Source organism: Haplochromis burtoni, unplaced genomic scaffold (assembly GCF_018398535.1).
Source record: "Haplochromis burtoni strain Fernald_Lab_line unplaced genomic scaffold, NCSU_Asbu1 Contig_6, whole genome shotgun sequence".
Classification (NCBI taxonomy): Eukaryota; Metazoa; Chordata; class Actinopteri; order Cichliformes; family Cichlidae; genus Haplochromis; species Haplochromis burtoni.
Window position 1 is genome coordinate 5,260,775 of NW_024582367.1, and position 19,719 is coordinate 5,280,493.

Here is a 19,719-nt window from a genome sequence, read left to right on the forward strand (position 1 = left end):
TTAATGAGTTTTTTGGGTTCATTGAGAACATGGTTGTTGTTCAATAATAAAATTATTCCTCAAAAATACAACTTGCCTAATAATTCTGCACTCCCTGAATAGACTAGCTATAACAGAAGTTTACAGCAAAATATTTTTTAGTAGAGAAGAAAATCCCCTTCGCACTCTGATTTAATTCAGTCACTTGACCTCATCCTTGAATGCATTTACTAGCATCATCTGACCTGCTCATTGAACTCTGTAACTTTTGCACTTGACTCAACTTTAAACCCTATTTTCCTTGTATCCCATTGATTCCCATTCGTCTCACAGAGCACAAAACTGAATAATTTATTTTAATTTCACTTTAGTTTTAGGAATAAAGCTCTAGTTTGCAACAACAGTCATCACAGGGCACTTTACAAAGAAGAGTAATTACCTTTTCTCTATGTAGTGTTGAGAAGACATCAAACAATAAACACTCATCAACTGATGGGCTCAGTTACCGTAGATCAGAAACATGTAGCTACAGAGCCAAAACGAGGAAAGACTGGAAAAACAAAGACAGAGAAATGCATGGTGAATGAAAGAGAAAACTCCTTTCAACACAGAGCAGTTTGCAGTTCATGTGCCCCGCTTCCCATTTACATTGGGTCTCAGTATGAAAAATTCTACATACCGCTACACACGCTTAAGTCATCTGAACATTTTTCACAGGACTCTATCCAGTGCTGTGAAAAACCAACTGGAACCCATGATTTTTTTCCACAATTTCTTTTGCTGTATGACTTTCTCATAAACCAACATCATCATCGCATTCTTGTGGAGCAATGTGGCCCACTCTTCTTTACAAATTTGCTTCAGTTCACTGATTTGCAGGTATTCATCTGTGCACTGGTCTCTTTAGATCCCACCACAATATTTCAATCAGGTTGACTTTGGCATACAGAGAGGTTGACTTGATGTCTCCAGACTACCCAGGTTTTGTGACTGTGAAACGAGCCTAATTAGCATAGCATAGCATCTTTATTTATAATGCACTTTACATCCGACAATGTTAGCCAAAGTGCTACAAATATAAAACAAAGAGAAAACAGTTTACATATAGAATATCTTAAAATTAAAAATAATATAATTAATAAGAAACATATTAAGAAACAACAAGTCCTGCTGTGCTGAAAGCCAAGGTAAATAGATATGTTTTAAGATGTGATTTAAAAACAGATAAGGAAGGCGCCTGTCTAACATGTAAAGGCAACTCATTCCACAATTTTGGTGCTGCCACAGCAAACGCCCGATCCCCTCTGAGTTTACGATTAGTCCTGGGCATGCTTAGGAGGAACTGGTCTGTCAACCTGAGGGACCGGGAAGGTATGTATGGATGAAGAAGCTCCGAGAGGTACAGAGTGGCAGCATTGGACAAACATTTAAAAACAAATAAAAGTAGCTTAAAATGGATCCTAAAATGCACGGGCAGCCAATGAAGTGAATATAAAACTGGGGTGATATGCTTGCATCTACGAGTGCCAGTCAAAAGACGTGCAGCAGCATTCTGAACTAGCTGCAGTCGAAAAACAGAAGATTGACTCACCCCATAATAAAGAGAATTACAGTAATCCAGCCGAACGGCTACAAAGGCATGGATTACTGTTTCAAATTGCTAATTATCATCCTTCTACCACCGCGCTTGACAGTTAATATGAGGTGTTTATACTGACATGCTGTGTTTTTTGGTTTCGTTTTTTTGCCAAATATGGACCCATATGTCTAAAGAACGTTGTTCCAGAGAGCTTGTGGTTTGCTCAGATGCAACTTTGCAAAATTAAGCTGTACTGCCTTTTTCTTTTTTGTTACAGATGTTTGCTTTTCTCCCGTTAACTCTTCCAAACAAGCCATACTTGTTTAGTATTTTTCTAACTCTACTGTCATGAACTTTAACATTAACCAGCTAACTGTGGCCTGTAGAGTTTGAGATGTAGCTTAACTGTTTTTATATTTTTTTTGTGCAGTTTCTCTGAGCATTGCAAAGTCTGGCCTTAGGGTGAATTTGCTGGGAAGATTGGCAACTGACTTGTTTTCCAGTTGTGAATAATCTTTCTCACTGTAGTATGACAGGCTTCCCTGTGGACAGCAACGGTTGCTTCTCTCAGGCTATTCCTTTCGCCTTTCTTCTTTGGCATTGTGATAACACAGACCTGAATGTTCCAGACCAGCAAATTGACCCAAGACAAAAAAAAAAAGAAGAAAGAGCTATTCACTCATTGGAAATAACGGTTGGAGCATTTGACCATTGCTGTACAAGCTGCCAACTTTTCTTACATTTACAACTTGTCAAACCTTTGTCCACATATCCAAAGCTAAATTCTTTTACACCGAAGAAAATAAAATATACGCCAAGACACAGCTGCAGTGTGTAGGTTATCATTCAACTTATGGTTGTCTTAAGAGCTTGAGAAAACAAGTTTGTGAACTGAAGAAACATCTTAGGTGAACCATGAAAACATAAAGAAGTCCAGTTTTCTTCATTGTTCAAACTCTTATGACCCTAAATTAACATCCATCCAATTCAGTACCCATCCCAGCAGCCATGGGGCGAGAGCCGGTGTACACTCTGGACATGCTGCCGGTCTATTGCAGGGCTAACAAGCCTAAATTAGCCTAAATTGCCAAAATCATTTTCTATGTTAATGTATGTATAATAGTTAATCCACCAGTATGCACAAGCTCTTTATCAAAACAGCATTTTTAATGCTAAAATATAATTATAGTTGTTATGAAAAAATTTTCAAATTTGTTGTTATAACTATAGATATAGATATCAATATAGATATAGATAGCTAACGGTAGCGTTTCCATCTATGCTGACAATGTTTTCCTGTTACTGTCAAACAAATTATTGGTGCATCACCAAGATGGTGGCTAGTGAAAATGAAAAGTGTACAGAATTTTACACTCAGGGTTTTGTCTGTTTTAAGCATACCACCAAGTTACTTGGAGTGTACCGGGTGTAGCTGTTCTTTTTAGTGTGGCTACTCTAGGCAAACAAAAGAGGAAATATGTGATTTGAGATGCAGCATTAGTATTTCATGGGAAAAATACAGGAAGAGCACAGTCTTCTAAGGCCTGTGTCCTAGCTATCAATTTTAGAGAAAGTGAGAATCTGCACCAAAATACAAAAGGTTCATTCTTTTCTGCTGCTATATCTCTGCAGCAGGTTTGATGAAATTTGGCCATGTAGCTTTTGTGTAATTTTGCTGACAGAAAGAGAAACAATTGGCACAGCAAATGTAACCCTGTGAGGCTCTTGTCTGTGAGGAGGAATTACAAAAGTGTCAGAAAAGGAATCAGAATTTTCTTCTTATCCCTTTATAGTTGTTGTAGTTACCACCAAGAACCAGATGTGGTACTGGTGTAAAGTGTTCTATACAGTACCCCTTATATAGCCATATGCAGATATAATCACATATTAATGCAGGTTATCGCAGTGAACGAGTAAGACGGTGAAGAACGTTTGCATTAGTTCTGCTTGTCGAGTCTAAAATAAGATAAGGAATCTGTGAAGCCTCACTCTCTTTCCTATCTCGCAAATTGTCTGGGCCTAGTGAGAGGTCTGTATCAGACAGAAGGAAGGAGACAGACTTTAAGTATGGGGATCTGATTTGAAGGCAGAGGGCGTTGAAAATACACTGTAGAGAGGGCAAAGGGAATATATAGAGAAGTAGAGATAAAGAGAAAAGGACAGAAGTAGCGGATTGTAAGTTCAATATTGGGAGCTCAGTATCAATTCAGTGCATTGAGAAATGGATTAGCCTGGGATCTGTGGGGTGCTGAAAGATGAACAGGCTGGCGATGAGCCTGGACATGCATAGAAAAAAAATCCGATTTAAACTGTGGTGACATGAATCAGGAGCTTATTGGATTTTCTGGAAATTCTTTTCACTTAACCAGAGCTGATCTATGATTGTCTTTAATAGGTATTGATCTCCTATTTTAGTACATCAACACTTTCCTGCATGCCAAAATGGACAGCCAGGGCCTGCAATCTCTCAGCCTCTGTGTAAATCATTTGATGTCATCATCTTATCATCTAATAAGTTGACATCATCAGGGTATGGATTCACTGTAAAACAAACACATGGGTGCAGGAACATCCATCCACTGAGTTCGCTATAATCAGATGTCGGCAAACAGAGCGGATGAGCACTGTTGAAGATTAGCTGTTCTTCTGCAGCTGTATGTTGAAGCAGCAGAATCAACTCCATGGAAGTAAACATGACTGCTGTGACTTTTTCTGGTGATGACAGCCCAGTGACATCAGCATTTCTTCCTCTTGGGTCGCGAGCCATTTCTTATGAGTAGCAGAAGCTGTTATGACACAGACTCTACAATAGCTCTTTTTGTTTCTCCATTTTGATTGTTATTTTGTTATATACAGTAGTTATAAGACATGCTTACAACATGCAACTATTCCAAAGGGGTCGCTTTATTACTAGTTTGGAAAAGCAGTTGCTTGCGAAGATAATGACTCAACTCTCCTTTGAAGCGTCTCTTAGCATTCATGGCATTCAGCTTTGTGATTTTTCTATCAGCGCAAAGACACAGATTAAATGGAGTGATTCGACTTAATATTAGTGGCTCAAAAACACAGCTTCAAAAGAATGTTGATGTAGGAACCATATCAAATTGAAGGTGCTGATATACCACTGATATAATAAGTGCAGATTCGTATGACAAACCCAGAGTACTTCTTGGTTTTCTAGCAGTGTGATTACAATAGTGTTTACCTGTAATCACTGCAAGTAATTGGAATGAACCTAATGCAAACCGGGTCAAGTATTTAAATCACTGACTCATTCACTTGGATAAATACCAAGCTTTAATGAGCCATTGTGTCCTGGTTCACTGAGCCTTCAGTTAATCTTAGTTTAATTTAGCAAATAAACAGATCACTGCACTGAGTTTCAACCTGACCCTGTTGTTTCTTTGTATTTCTGCAGGATGATGGTGTTTGGAGTGCTGACGCTAGTCCTGAGCTGGACTTCACTGGGAGCTGACCTGGCAACCGCTGTGGTAAGCTCCCTCGCTTTCTTACCCCTGAGTGACTGACTTACTTTGATATAAAATACCCTAAACTGGTCACCTCTCTTATGATACTTGATAGTTTGCAGAAACTATATATCTATTTAAGGTATTAGCTGCTAATTAGTGGTTCTAAGCTTAAAAGCCAAGTATTTAAGCTTTATCAGGATGTTAAGGTTACAAAAATATTTATGAAATCAGTCTAAGTGACAGAGATCCCTCACAGATGCACAGAGTCATCTAAACAGGTTCTAAAACTGCCCAATCTCAAATTCTTCTGATCACAGCTATCCGTCTACCACGTCATGAGCTTTTGATCTCTGCTGTCAAAACACACGGCACTAAAAATAGACTGACAAAAGAACAAAATTGCAAACCCACACCTTCTCAGCAGCATTATACAGAGCTCAATAACCCGATTCCAATTCAAGGATTATGACAACACGAATCCAATTGCCGTATTCACACTGAGTAGGTGATTAATTTCAGTGTTTTTCCTCTCTCATCGTCCCAAGGCTTAAAAAAGCCGCGCAAGTGTTTGATCGATGTGGAGGTGAGAACTCACCGTGAAAATAGAGAGAAACATGAGACACGATGAATATCAGGTGGCTGAGCACTGGTGTTTGACTAAGCTGCCTCGGGCGTCTGTGCTATTTTTCTCAGTTTTGTTGCTGGATGTTGCTTTTTTTTTTTACTCAGGGCAGCAGAGGATTGTTTACACGTTTGAATTAAATTTGGAGATAATGAGCGTCAAGTAATCAGGAGTAAGTAACAGCGAGAAGTTTGATCTGTTGCACAGTGGTCTCTGGGTTTATCTTCCTTTTTTATCTGCATGTTCAAGTCTTCTTTGCGAGGCTTCACTCGGTGTGGTCTTTATTTCCTGACACAATGACACTAATGGTTTCCTTTTATAGCAATGTTGCGGCACACATGTATGACTAAAACACCAAAACCCCCATCTGCATCCACCGGTCAAGACATTGCAAATGCAGACAAATACAGAATTTCTCAGTAGATGATTCATCCTGTCCATTTAGTCTCCTGCACCATGACACATGCTGCGTTCAGGTCCATCTATGGTGTGTAAGGCTTATCTCAACGGAAAGACAGTACTTTCCCTTTAAGGAACTTGAAAGCATCCAGTAAATTACATGGTAATCTAACTAAAAGGTCTTCTTGTTCTACATCTCCCCTTGATAAATGAATAATATAACTTTTCATAAATTGCTTCAGAAGAGTCACGGGTACATCTTGTCCTCTCAGACGTAATGATTTTGTGTGTGTTACAAAATCATTACGTCTCACTTTTATGTAACGTGTCTGCTGGGTGTCACTGAGGCTGAGGCTGAATGAGTGATTTGTACACCCTTAAAAAATAAAGAACCTGTCTTTAGCGGTACAACAGCTTGTTACTGGGTACTACCCTGGACAGGAGGTACTTATTCTTATTCTTATTCTTGTGGGCCGAACCTTGTAGAGCCCAGTCTTGAAACTCTGGTGACAATTTGGACTTTATTAAAACAGCACATACACAGATCTGTTAAAAGCGTGTAAGAGTAGCTCTATTAGAAAACCATCAACATATTTTATTATTCATTGATACACTTGGAAATGATTTTGGTCAGGTTTGAACCCCGAAACATTTTGCTAGTAGATAACAGCACTAACTACTGAACCACTGTGCTGACAGTACACTGTATACAAGACAGATACAAAGTGAAACTTTTCTCGGGGGGGGGGTCCAGAGTTAAAAAGATTTATACATAAATTCAATAAAAAAATTGGCATTTTATGTGAATTAACAAAAACTCAGTGAGATACAGTAACGTTTTCTGTAATTTTAGACATTAATTTGTCATAATTTAGGGGCCATGCTGACAGATTTCTTTAAACTTTCTAGAACAGCATTTCTTATCATGTTTTTCTGATATTTAAATATCTCAGGGTTTAAATGTGTAGTTAAACTTCTTTAGATTGACAGACAGTGGAGGTCCACTCATTTATTCCACTTAACATCAAACTGTAAAATGAGTTTGACATGAAATTAGTAGGATTGATAATATTTCTTTATGTTTCTGTAATGGTTAATTAACTGCTATACGCAAGATCTTTAAAAATGATATTTTTAATACCAGTATATAATTATAGTTAACCCTGAATTTTCTGATGTACTGTTTTGCAAAAAAATGTTTAAAAATCAGAAAACATGTTTTTTTGATTAGGATGCCAAATTAGTTATTTACTTGCAGTCCTTGACAGAAAAATTACTTTTAGCTGTTTAATTTTATGCTCAATTCATTACAGAGTTTTTTTCTGAGAAGTCCATGTGCTCAAATTTGGGTGTAAATATGTGAAATCAGTTTGCTATTAATTAATACCAAAATAAATAACAAAATAACTAATAATGAAAAATATTATTTTGACAAATTTCTGAAATGTTTTCCTTTTTTTATGACAGGTAGTCTAATAAATTCATTAAGGATCCCTAGATGATACATTTGTGTAGATAGTCGGGATAGAAATTGGCTTTTACTGTACCTCTGTTTCTGAGAATTTATAGATAAATGGCCTGTATTTATATAGCGCTTTACTAGTCCCTAATGACCCCAAAGCGCTTTACATATCCAGTCATCCACCCATTCACACACACATTCACACACTGGTGATGGCAAGCTACATTGTAGCCACAGCCACCCTGGGGCGCACTGACAGAGGCGAGGCTGCCGGACACTGGCGCCACCGGGCCCTCTGACCACCACCAGTAGGCAACGGGTGAAGTGTCTTGCCCAAGGACACAACGACCGAGACTGTCCAAGCCGGGGCTCGAACCGGCAACCTTCCGATTACAAGGCGAACTCCCAACTCTTGAGCCACGATCGCCCACCTGGACCTGGGCCTTTTCTTTGCCTGAGAGTAAACATCATAAAGGCTTCGTAAAAGCAATTACATGAAGAATCTGCACTGGCTCCTCAGACATCATTTATATGTGTAAATAGGAGCTTGTGCTTATGTCGATGCAGGTGTTACTTCTTAAAGGAGATGTTTATGTGAAAGGCCCAGATTTCATGTGTGTGTGTTCCTTTATATAAATGTGAGGGTTATATACAAACTGCTTGCATAAATGTTAGGCAGACAGTTGGTGCTTGTGAGTCAGTGTGGACTTCACAGTTTTCAGTTTCTAATAACAGACTTGTAGACATCATCGTATGAAGGCATTTCATCTTTAAATGTTGATTCATTCTTTATGCTTTAATCAGGTGTCTTCTTTAAACAAATTCTTTTAGAATTTATATCAAATAGAGAAAAGCGGCAAAAGCAGTTAGAATGTGTTTATTTGTTTGCATTTTTTGATCTTTTCAGCCCTAATTCCAAAAAACAAAATTTAACATAGAGAAAGATGTGAAAGTATTCATTAATTGAAAGATCTCTTTTGAATTTACTATTCGATTGAATTTATGCAAAAACCTCATTTATAATAAAATCACTGACAGCATTTTCAGGCACTACAGACTGAACACAGGACAGGCCAACATTCCTGTTTAGATGTAATTGTTCTACACAATTTTTCAGCTCAGCGAGCCAGCTAGCACCTATGGAGAATTTGTGCGTATGTGCAGGAACGCCACACACATGGTGACCTCTTTAACTTCCACGTACCACTGCCATCTGAAAATGTCTGAAAATCTTCGACCTCCTCCACCCCGACTGAGAGCTGAACTTGTGAAAATCGATTTGCCACTGCAGTCGCGCAGCTGTGTCCCACTTTAAATAAGAATGCATTTCATTGCCCTGCTCTAATGACGCGAAAACACCCACCACAACCACAAGAACTAACAACTGTTTAGTACATAGAATCTGGATTTATCTGAGTTTCTGATCAGCTTCATGTGTGACTGTATTTACAGGTGTGACTGACAGACCTGCAAGATAATCTTCACATCCTGTCTGTGTGCAGACTGCACTTAAATTAATGGCTGAATCCTTAGTAAATAAATGCATAATGAATACACCCCATTGGCAGAACTCCTAATTACCAACAGTGGGTAGTCAGAACTTTGCATTTTCTGAGATTCACTGTCGTCCCTTCAGGAATTCTAACAGACTTGCTCCTGAATTGCAGAGCTCGTCTCTAACAAACTAGCTCAGGTTTGCTGGGAAACACAGTTTGCTTTATCTCTTCTGTGTGGGGCTCATTAGCGTACCCCCCAGAGAAGGTTAAGCTACACGCAGTGTTTGTCCTGAGCCCCGGGGACATTTAGCATTCAGACGGCACAGTTCAGCGGAGACTGCCACTTGTCTTTTGTTATTTTTGCCAAGGCAGGTTTCTTGTTAGCACTTTGCATTGAATTGAAAAGCATTCGTGTTAAGATGTGTTAAAGGGGTACAAAAACAGCCGTATTCCCTCTACTGTGTCAAAAGGCGCTAAAAATGATAGCAATCACTATTCATGTTTCTGGAAAAATGTTTTAGTACAAAATATGTATAAATAATTGTCAAGCTGATTACTTTCATTTGACACACCACATCATTCCTTCTTTGAAATGTGAGTCATGAATTTTTTTGTGAGTCATGAAATGTGAACCATTCAATCTTTTTTCTAATATGTCCTTGTTTTCCACTCTCTTTCCACTCCTCTCACATCTCCTGTTTTATTTTAGGGCACGAGTGATTTCTGCATTTCCCCTGACAAATACATCATGAGTAAAACAAAGGATGTCATCAGTGCTGGTAAGTGTGGTGTGAATAATAATGATCTTTTAATGGATTCATTATGTGACATTAAATTTGTGGCCATGGCGATAATTGATATTTAGCAAGGCGAGGACAATGATGATGAAAAAACATTTTCTGTCTGCTTTTGTGTTTGTGTTTTCTCAGATATTGTTCATTACTATCTGTACTGCAACCAGACTCTCTCCAACCCCTTCCAGCAGGTAGGAAACAGGATGTGTTGCAGAGCTCCTCGCAAAAATTGCAGGTCATAAAATGTCCACACATCTAAGCCAAAAGAGTTTTGATTAACACAAAGAAATGTTCTGTAGACATTTGAAATTAAATCTTTATCCATAAATGAGGATTTATGATGTGCAGGTAAAACTGGACACTTGCTGGGTATTTTACAGATACAATTTAACGTTGTTAAATGTTGTTATTTTGGTGGCTATGCACTTGCCATCAACATTATTAGGTACACATGTTCAGCTGCTAGTTAACAGAAATGTAAGAGTCACAGGGTGACAACTCACTGCTTTTAGGCATGAAGACATGCTCAAGATGGGCTGGTGAAATTCAAACCAAGCATCAGAATGGGACAAAAAAGGCAATTTAAGTGACTTTGAACTGTGTTGTGGTTGGTTGTTGGTGCCAGATGGGCTGCTCTGATTGTTTCAAAGACTGCCGATCTTCTGGGATTTCCCCAGACAGTCATCTCAGGGGTTTGCAGAGAATGGCCCAAAAAGGAAAAAATATCATGTGAGCAGCAGCTCTTTGGGTGAAAATGGCTTGTTGATGCCAGAGGTCAGAGTAGAATGGCCAGACTGTTTCAAGCTTATAGGACAGGAACATAGCAGAAGGTATGCAGAAGAGCGTCTCTGAGTGTACAACATATTGAAGCAGATGGGCTACAGCAGCAGAAGACCACACAGGCTGTCTATCTAGTCAGCAGATAACAAGAGTACAGTTCACACAGGTTCACCAAAACTGGAGTATAGAAGATTATAATGTTGCTTAGTCTGATGCGTCTCTATTTTTGCTGTGACATTTGAATGGCGAGAACAGAATTTGACAAAAGCGACATGAAAGCATCTGTCCTGCCTTATATCATTACATAAGTTCCTACTGGTGGTGTAGCAGTGTGGATACTGTTTCCAGCAAGATAACACATCGTGTCGCAGAGCTCAAAAAATCTCAAACTGGTTTCTTGAACATCACCAGACACCAGACCTCAATCCAGTAGAGCACCTTGGTGGAACAGGAGATTTGCATCATGGATGTGCACTCAACAAATGTGCAGCAACTGTGTGACGTTATCATGTTTGTATGGAGCAAAACCTCTGAGCAATTTCCTGCACCTTACTGAATGTGTGCCATGAAGAATTAAAGAAGTTCGAAGACTAGTAAGGTGTACCTAATAAAATGTCTCGTGAGTGTATGTTTATTTTGAATTTAACAAATCTGTTCAAACTACCCACTGCATCAACATTCAAATAGACGCTTTGTCCTGATTTTTTTTTTTACTTTTTTAAAGGTATTAATGAGGAAATATCAAACAGATTCATGATTAAGCCTAATATTAGTTTAATTATGGCAGGATTAATATTATATTCTTTTTTATAATCAGCCCTTAAAAGACTCCAAATTTCTCCTCAAAACTCCATCTTAGAAGTTTAAAGAAGAAACTGTTACTTATTCTTTTTTTTATTTATTAAAAAGAAACTTATCTGAATTTTTTTTTTTATCTCAGAAATGTGAATTGTGTAAACAGCATTTAAAAGACCATTTAAATACAAGCAAGGTCATTCCTGACTCATTTAAACAGACTTAAGACAGCTGTTGTTGTGGCGATACTAATCGATATTAATAGCTACAAAAACAAATGTCGCTCCGTTTTAACAGCAAAATGCCTTCATGTCTTTTGAACTGTAATTTGCGATGCTCAGTCTTTGCTCATTTCTTTGCCCCTCAGGCTTCATCTTTGTCAGGCTTTCCCTTCGTCCAGCCCTGTCTGTCTGAGTTACATCCTAACTTCTAGCAGAGGAGTTATAAAACCACCAAGAATCAAAGACTGTCGCCATTATTTTTCTCTCTTTCTGTTCTTGCTTCCTTGATGCATGACAAAGCATACCTTAGTGTTACAAAACTGCCGAGACAAAGGCTATGAAATTGCACGTTAGATGAAACAACCTGGAGAATCTCTTCTCCTCCCACTCTTCTGAGGATCTGTGGAGTTACTCTTCAGGGAAGCAGTTTGTGGGTCACTTCACTGACTTCCCAGCTGACATCAGTCAGCAGTTAAGTCAATTTCTGTAAGTTCTGGTTCACCAGACCTCAGATCTTATTATCTGGCTCTTGTAGACATGCCCCGAGGAGCACACCACAAGAGCACAGCGGCAGAGGGCAGACAAGCGTCACCTTGCCTGGTAAACAAAGTCAGCGCTCTTTTCACTGTCACACAGATAGCCAACAGGTGCAAAGTTCACAAGCAAGCTGGCAGATACAGGAATTCACACTGATTGGCAAGCAAACAAGCTTCTCCCCCCTGTTTATCTTACTCTCTTAGGTGTTTGTCTCTCCGCAGTGCCCTGCAGGTCTACCTTCCTGCCCCAGCGTAACACTGCCTTTGGCATCACTCCTGTGCCAACTCTTTATCTATTTTTATCATCTCTTCTCTTTTTTTACTGTCCTCCTCCATGCACTGTCTTTGTCCTATTTTTTCACTTTATTTGGCTTAGAACAAACTCACCCAAGCTAAAGTTGGGGGAAAAAAATCAATTGAAGCCAGTCGACTGTGTAGCAGAGAGCTACTGGGCCATGGACGATCGTGTAGATCGAGAAAAAATGTCAGATCAGAGGAAAGCAATTACATTTATGTATAGTTGAGGTAATTGACCACATCTTGTTTCAATTTAACACTGTGCCCCAGGCGTGGGGGTTTCCAGGCTCGTCTTGTTAGGCTGGGTGACTGTGAAGATACAGATTTACTTTGAAGATATGGCAGATTAATTGATGTATGATCATACTTGAATGTTAATTTTTTTTAAAAAAGGCAGGAACGATTGTGTTTCAGGTAGAACAGACTATCCCATTACTCTGGGCTGAATTTGGATGCTTATTTTGCCCCCTGCTGGTGGGAACATAGATCTGTTGTTGAGATGGGATATTGTGTCTCAAGTAACCAAAATCAAAGCATGTTAAAATTAAGTGAAGAATCTGACGTTTTGACATATAAAAATTTTATTTGTATTTATATTATCATAAGAAAAAGTTGGGTTTTTAATAAAGTTGTAAAATCTGAAATCGCTGTATAAAACAAGGGGAAACACAAACTGTGATAACACCCAATACCTCCAATGAAAATTAGATTTAGCTTAGGCCAGTCTTTTTGACCATTAACCTGGATTTTCCATTTCAATAAATCCAAACCAGATCAGTGACATAAAATCAAAGCCAATTATTATGGCATTAATGTTTTTACCTATAGTTTTTGAGGCTTTTTTTAAATTACTGTACATATTACAGTACCTCTATTACTCAGCCCAAGGCTTGCTGCATTCATATGTGTTATTTGCCTGCTGTTCATTTGCTTCTGTACTTTTGTTTGCAGCCTCTGGCCATCTTCCAGAGGTCTCTGACCACCATGCAGATCCAGATCCAGGGTCTGTTGCAGTTTGCTGTACCACTGTTTCCTACGGCTGAGGTATGGCCCACACAAACACTTTTATGCTGTAGTTTGAGAAAAAAAATAAGGGCTGAAGTGTTTTTCAATGATACGCTGACCTCTCCACAGAGAGATCTCCTGGGTATACAACATTTGCTCAACTCCTCGGAGGCCAGTCTGCACCAGCTGACCGCCCTGCTGGACTGCAGGGGGCTCAACAAGGTTTGTTCACTGCATCCTAATTGGCATTAGAGAAGCACAACTAGGTCAACTTGAGAGTAAGTGGCCATTCAGGATTTCAGAGTAAAACTGAAAGTGGAACTGAGAGCAGAGAAGATAACAGTAATTTTAAAAACCTCTTTTGTTGTTTGCAAGTTTGTTTGCTCAGTGCGGTTCATGACTGCAATGCGGTTTACGTGAATGATGTTGAAGTCCCACCGAATGTGCAAGACATAAATGAAGAAAATGATGACGCACACCGATGCACCAAGTGCTTTTTCATCTTTGGCTCATTTTGTTCCGCTGTGTAGTCAAACATGGCAGCGAGAGTACAGATAATGAGCAAACAGTTTGGCCACATATCTGTGTTCTGCATTTGACCTCTTTAGGACTACCTGGATGCAATGGTGGGGGTGTGCTATGATGGAGTGGAGGGTGTACTGTACCTCTGCCTGTTCTCCATTCTGGCAGCCTGTGCCTTCACTGTCATGCTGTGTGCCATTCCCAGGGCATGGAGACAAATTGCCTGCAGGTCAGTACATTTTCAGGCTTGTCTGCCTGCTTGAGCGCCCTCATTTTCTCATTCTGCACCATTCTCTATGTACATCCCGGTGTACCGTCTAAGGCAGCACATACCAAAGAATACTGTAATTTGAAGTTTTGTTTCCATCAGGCGTCATTCACACCGTACCCAAGAAATGCAATATCGTAAACCTTTCCTCTGATGCTCCTTTCCTAATTTTTCACTGAAGGGAACAAGATTACGATGACATGGATGAGGAGGACCCGTTCAACCCACGGGCAAGGAGATTAGGGTCTCAGAACCCTGACCACACCAACATGCACAGCTTCTGCAGCTACAGCAGCAGCATGGGCAGCCAGACCAGCCTGCACCCGCCCGCCCCGGCTGTCTCCAATGCCCCAATGTCTGAGTACATGTGAGTCAAAAAAAAACAACTTGGGGGGGGGCGGAAAGTGACATCAGAAATTTGAGCCATATCCGAGTCACTTGTCTCATTTTTTTCTGCAGGAACCACACAGCTCTTTTCGGGGGAAATCCACGGTATGAGAATGTGCCTCTGATAGGACGAGGCTCTCCACCCCCATCGGTGCGTTGGGTCCCAGAGGCCAAGTCCTTCCTATGATGTCATTTCTTTTTCAGTTAAACTCAGGAAGTGGTTTTCTTAGAAATAACAGCTTATTATTTCTTTCATTTTTTTTTAACTTGGTGACTCAGCTAACCTCCTTTGTTACATTTTACATTCACGTCACTTAAATTTTAGTTCCGATTAAATCCACTCTTTTTAAAGGTTCTTTATAGTATTTAACCAGATACTTTTGTGTTTTACACTGTGGCTTTTATTTTGTGCTGTGAACAACATACAGGAGCCTGGCTTACAGTGCCAAAGCAAGGAGAGGAGAAGTAATTTAGTTAATATTTAATATGAACAGAACATCATTTAGCCTCTCTCAGGCCTCTCTCTCAGGATAAGGTGACACAGGCCGTAACCCATAAACTCTTTCACTGTCGACACACAAGTTTTTCTTCCTCACTGAATTAACTCAGCACCCTGCTGGGCCTCTAGTCTCCTGTTATATCACAGAGATAAAAATAGAAACATTTTAAATGAAGTTTTCATTCAGCACACGCTCCTAGTAGCATGCTGTACACCATTTTACAGATCTCTAATCTGGATTTTGCTTACAGTTATAGGAAAGAAATAAGTTTTTATCCTTTTTCCTGCTCAGATGTTTTATTAAAGATTGCTTATATGTTTAGAATCTAAATTGAACCAAATTTATACATGTGTTACTGCAGTTTTAATGTATGTAATTCTTTTTAAGTTAGCCATCATTATCATTAACCTTCAACCTTTAATTCCAGCTAAAGTACCAACTAAACATGTGATATGCTCTGTCTTTTGACTCTTTAATACAACCAAATAATATGCATCTTAATTTCTTCCTCATGGCTATAACTGTACAGAATCATGCAGTCATCTTCGGCTAACAGCTTCTTTTATATATTTTTTTTGTTTGTTTGTTTGTTTGTCATGTGTATGTTTGTTTGTATCTTTCATTTCTATATTCCCTCTTTTTTTAATCAACTTTTGGAGATATACTCTCAGCAGTATAGAAATCGAGTAAGTCTTTTCTTCTCTCTCTGTCAGGAATAAAGTCCCTCACTTGTCCCTCTGTTCCATCTCCTATCATTTCTCCTTCACCTCACATTATCTCGTCTCCTGTGCAGTTCTCCTGTTTAGCATGACTTTTAATCTGCAACCTATTGTCCCCGTCGCAGATAGGTTCACTTAGCAAGGGTATTTCAGCCCCTGGTGTTCACAGGGTGGTACGGTAGTTGCGTCTCTGGGTACTTTCACAGTCAGCTCCTATGTGCATGCAGTCTTTCTCCGGTCATTTCGTTTTACACCTAGCACTGACACAAAAGTGTTAGCAGTAGGGATTCTGTGTACTGCAATAAAATGGATTTTACCTGGAAAGTGTTTCATACTTTATGCTATGTGTGTATTTAATGAATAAAGGATTGGCCTTTTAAAACAAACTATAGGTGATATCTAAAATATTTTACCCTGCCATGGTCTGTTATGATTTAAATGAATACTCCACTGAAACTTTGTCTTAGAAACTAATATTCAACCACTGTAGGAATGAAATCTGGCATTTAAAAGTTTGCATACTCTCCAACACAGAATTTTTGTTGATATACTAGCCAGTAGTCTTTATATACGCATACGTTCGCCAGCCATACGCTCACCTATTCCACTGCTAACACAAATACCTAGTCATCCAATCACATGGCAGCAACCCAAGACATTTAGGCATGTAAAAATAGTCAAGATGACCTGCTGAAGTTCAAACTGAGCATCAGAATGGGGAAGAAAGGTGATTTGAAAAAATTATGAACCCTCCTATTAAAGCAAAAATTACAGCCAGTCTGAAAGCAAAAGGTGCTCCAACCCAGAACTAGATAGGTGTAACTAATAAACTGTCTAGCGTGTAGCTATACTATAAACATGTACTATATATTCATTCTTCTGTAGTTTCACTTCACCTGTTTTTTTTAACCTGATCATCCATGCTTTCCCTGCTTTAAGTCCCACTAGGGGAGTCGAGAGCCTCAAACATTTCTCATGTCAGTGCCACAGTAGAGTGAATTTGATACATTAAGATAGATATTCAGTGGACTGTTCCTTTAAGCCCATTTTCCCTACTTTCTTCCATTACAAATGAGTTTTACATGTTTACATCACCACAATCTAATACAACAGACTTGTAATATTCTCTATGTCTCTGTGTTGGTGTTTTGTCTATAGTACTCTCCCACTATGAGGGCCACCTACCTGTCCATGACCGAAGAACAGAGGAGACACTTTGGAAATGACTTCCAAGCATAGACTTCCCTGTTTGCCCAAGGAGAGAAGCAGCATCGCATACCATCTACAAGACAGCAACATGCAGCTGATAGAAGACTCACAGAGGAAACTGTGTGGCTTCACGTCGGTCAGGACTCCAGCGTGTGGAGTCTAATGATAATGGAACAATATCTGTAATCTTCTCTCTGTTCTTTTAGCTCATTCATGACATTTCTATCCTTTCTTGGAGAACGTGCTAGACGTTTCCAAGAAGTGCTGTCAAACTTAACAAGCTCTTAATCTGTTTTGTCCTTTGATACCCTCACACGCTCTTTTAAACATATAAAAAAACCACACAAAAAAAAAGTTGTTTCCCAATAATGTAAAAAAGAAAGTTTAAATTCAGTTGAGATCTCTCTCTCTGCCTTTGAAATGGAGATGTGTACTAATTTTGACATCTTATATTTGAGTCTCCAAAGATAAAAGATGTGAACGCGATAGCTCATGCATCGTTATTTTCTATGTAGTGTGCTCCATGCGTGATATTCGTGAAGCACAGAGCCAGCACTGGCAGCACACAGCAGGAGTTTGTGGAGCAGTATAATTTATTTGCAGTCTCACACACACACAAACACGCCTGCTAGTGAAGCTTTAGGAGTCTACAGAGACGAGACTACCTTGAGACCATGGCTTCTGTAAATAAGTTGTAAAATAACAGATTGTTGTCTTATTCTGTTTTATGTTTAAACTGTGTGCCATTTTTATATACTTTTTCTAGTTCTGTCCAGCAATACATAGGACCACTATTTTTTGTATTTTCTAATGGGCCATTAATTCATACTCCCTGTATATCTAAGCCAACTAATCCAATAAAGTCGTCATTCCTATTGTGATTCGGGAAGCTGTGCTGCTCTCTGATTAATGAATCCAGGTAATTACTTTCACCATAGCAAACAATCCAAACAATACATGTTTGTACCGACTAACGATGACTTTCTGTGTGGATTGGATATATGCCGTGTCATTAATACGTTTTGTGTGTTTGTTTCAGCATGTTGCACTGTACAGGCACAGAGAGTGGTGCTTAATTTTGTTTGTGTGTGTGTGTGTGTGCGTGTGTGTGTATGTGTACGCAAACTTCAGGGTCTAATCGTAAATTGAATAAACCAGCTTTGAGTACAACGCGATGAGTCTTAATTTTGTTTTTGAGTGTTCGTGCCTGAGATCATTAAGATCTCCCTGTGCATTTAACTGAAACATATCCACATGCAATTAGTGTATCATGAATTCCTTGAGTATTTTTAAAGACTGCTGAAAATATGTACAATTCTTCCCAAGTAAAGGATGAAGAGGCAGGGACCAGGGTTCATTTGTACTCAGTGATGAAATTATTCGATTTTGGTTTTTTGAGGTCAGATGTGAAGGTTGCTGTGAGCACATGGCTATCCCATTTTTAGTGAGCTCTATATATTTAGTTTTGCATATTTGTCACAAATCTAAATGTTTCATATCATCAACGTTATGAATTTATTCATGAAATCCTGTTAGATTTACACCAGTTTGTGGCTGTTGCCGGGGTTTGCGTGAGCCCCAAAGCCTTAAAAAGGTCTTTGTAACCCTGTGACTTTATTTCTCATCTTTTCTTGAGTTTCTTTAGATCACGGCCTGATTCGTTGCTTTTTAAGATCTTTTAGCCTACTTCATTCTGTCAAACAGGTCCTTTTTTATTTTATTGTACTGTTGTTTAGCAGGTCTGGCAGTAATCAGGGCTGAGTGTAGCTCATGAAATTGAAATCAGCTTTAGAAAAAGTGTGATAAAACACACTTAATTTGTCATTTAACAAATCTGATTCTTGTTGGCAAAGGTGGCTCAACCAATTATAAGGGTCAGGGCGAAATCACTTTTTCTCACAGGTAGGTTTAGATAGCATTTTTCTCTTAATGAATCAAATAATCATTTAAAAATACATTTTGTATTTACTCATGTTGTCTTTATCCAATATTAAAATTAGTTTTATGATTTGAAACATAAGGGACAGGATACTTTTTCACAGCAGTGCATAGCAAGACTGAAGATATTTTTACCCAATAACCTAGAATTCAGATTTAGGAGGAAATATCACACAAATATCCGAGAGGATAAAATGACGAAACAATGACATTTTATATCCCAAAGATCAGGTCTAGAGAAGTCCTAACTGCTTGGTGGAACTATACAATGGGATCTAAAGGGTAATTCTAGTTTAAAATATCCCTGTTACCTTCTTTTGGTTTGGTTTATTTGTTTGTTTTTAAAGACTATAGGTTACTTAGGTTGTTTAGAAAAGTAAAAATTATAAAAGTAAAAACAACTTACTTTAGTAGGTATTTTATGTTCCCCTTTCTGCTCATTTTCCGGCTCCCCCCCACCCCCCCAGCATTAAGCCGCTTGAAATTGATTGTCTAAAATAGTAATTGCACAATTTCTACAGCAGATGTCAGGAGAGTGCAGCGGAAACGGTATCTCAGTAAATATTACAGAAGTTTAGTGTTTTAAAGATCTAAAGTTTTTTTCACCACTGATCATTTTCTAAATACGCTCTGTGGTCGTAAAAACAGCTTATGTTATTATATTTTTAAACTGCCTTTACCCTTTCTCCCTTTTATGTATTTGTTGTCTTGAAACGGTCTTGAAACGGTATGTCTTTTTTT

General features: G+C 38.8%; 1 protein-coding gene across 4 annotated transcripts in view; it reads left to right on the plus strand.

Moving 5' to 3' along the window:
* ttyh2 (tweety family member 2) overlaps positions 1–18,207 on the plus strand; it is a 68,437-nt gene extending 50,230 nt beyond the window's left edge. For 2 of the 4 annotated variants that reach the window (XM_042224154.1, XM_005913545.3), the window contains 10 exons: positions 4,977–5,049; positions 9,717–9,786; positions 9,937–9,992; positions 13,382–13,474; positions 13,565–13,657; positions 14,044–14,186; positions 14,407–14,592; positions 14,685–14,763; positions 15,772–15,798; positions 16,990–18,207. In XM_042224154.1, coding sequence (XP_042080088.1) covers positions 4,977–5,049; positions 9,717–9,786; positions 9,937–9,992; positions 13,382–13,474; positions 13,565–13,657; positions 14,044–14,186; positions 14,407–14,592; positions 14,685–14,763; positions 15,772–15,798; positions 16,990–17,070 — 901 coding nt within the window. In that variant the 3' untranslated portion in view covers positions 17,071–18,207. The remainder of the gene's footprint in view (positions 1–4,976; positions 5,050–9,716; positions 9,787–9,936; positions 9,993–13,381; positions 13,475–13,564; positions 13,658–14,043; positions 14,187–14,406; positions 14,593–14,684; positions 14,764–15,771; positions 15,799–16,989) is intronic. The other 2 variants (XM_042224156.1, XM_005913546.3) reach the window with 1 other exon arrangement.
* The last annotated feature ends 1,512 nt before the right edge of the window (positions 18,208–19,719 follow it).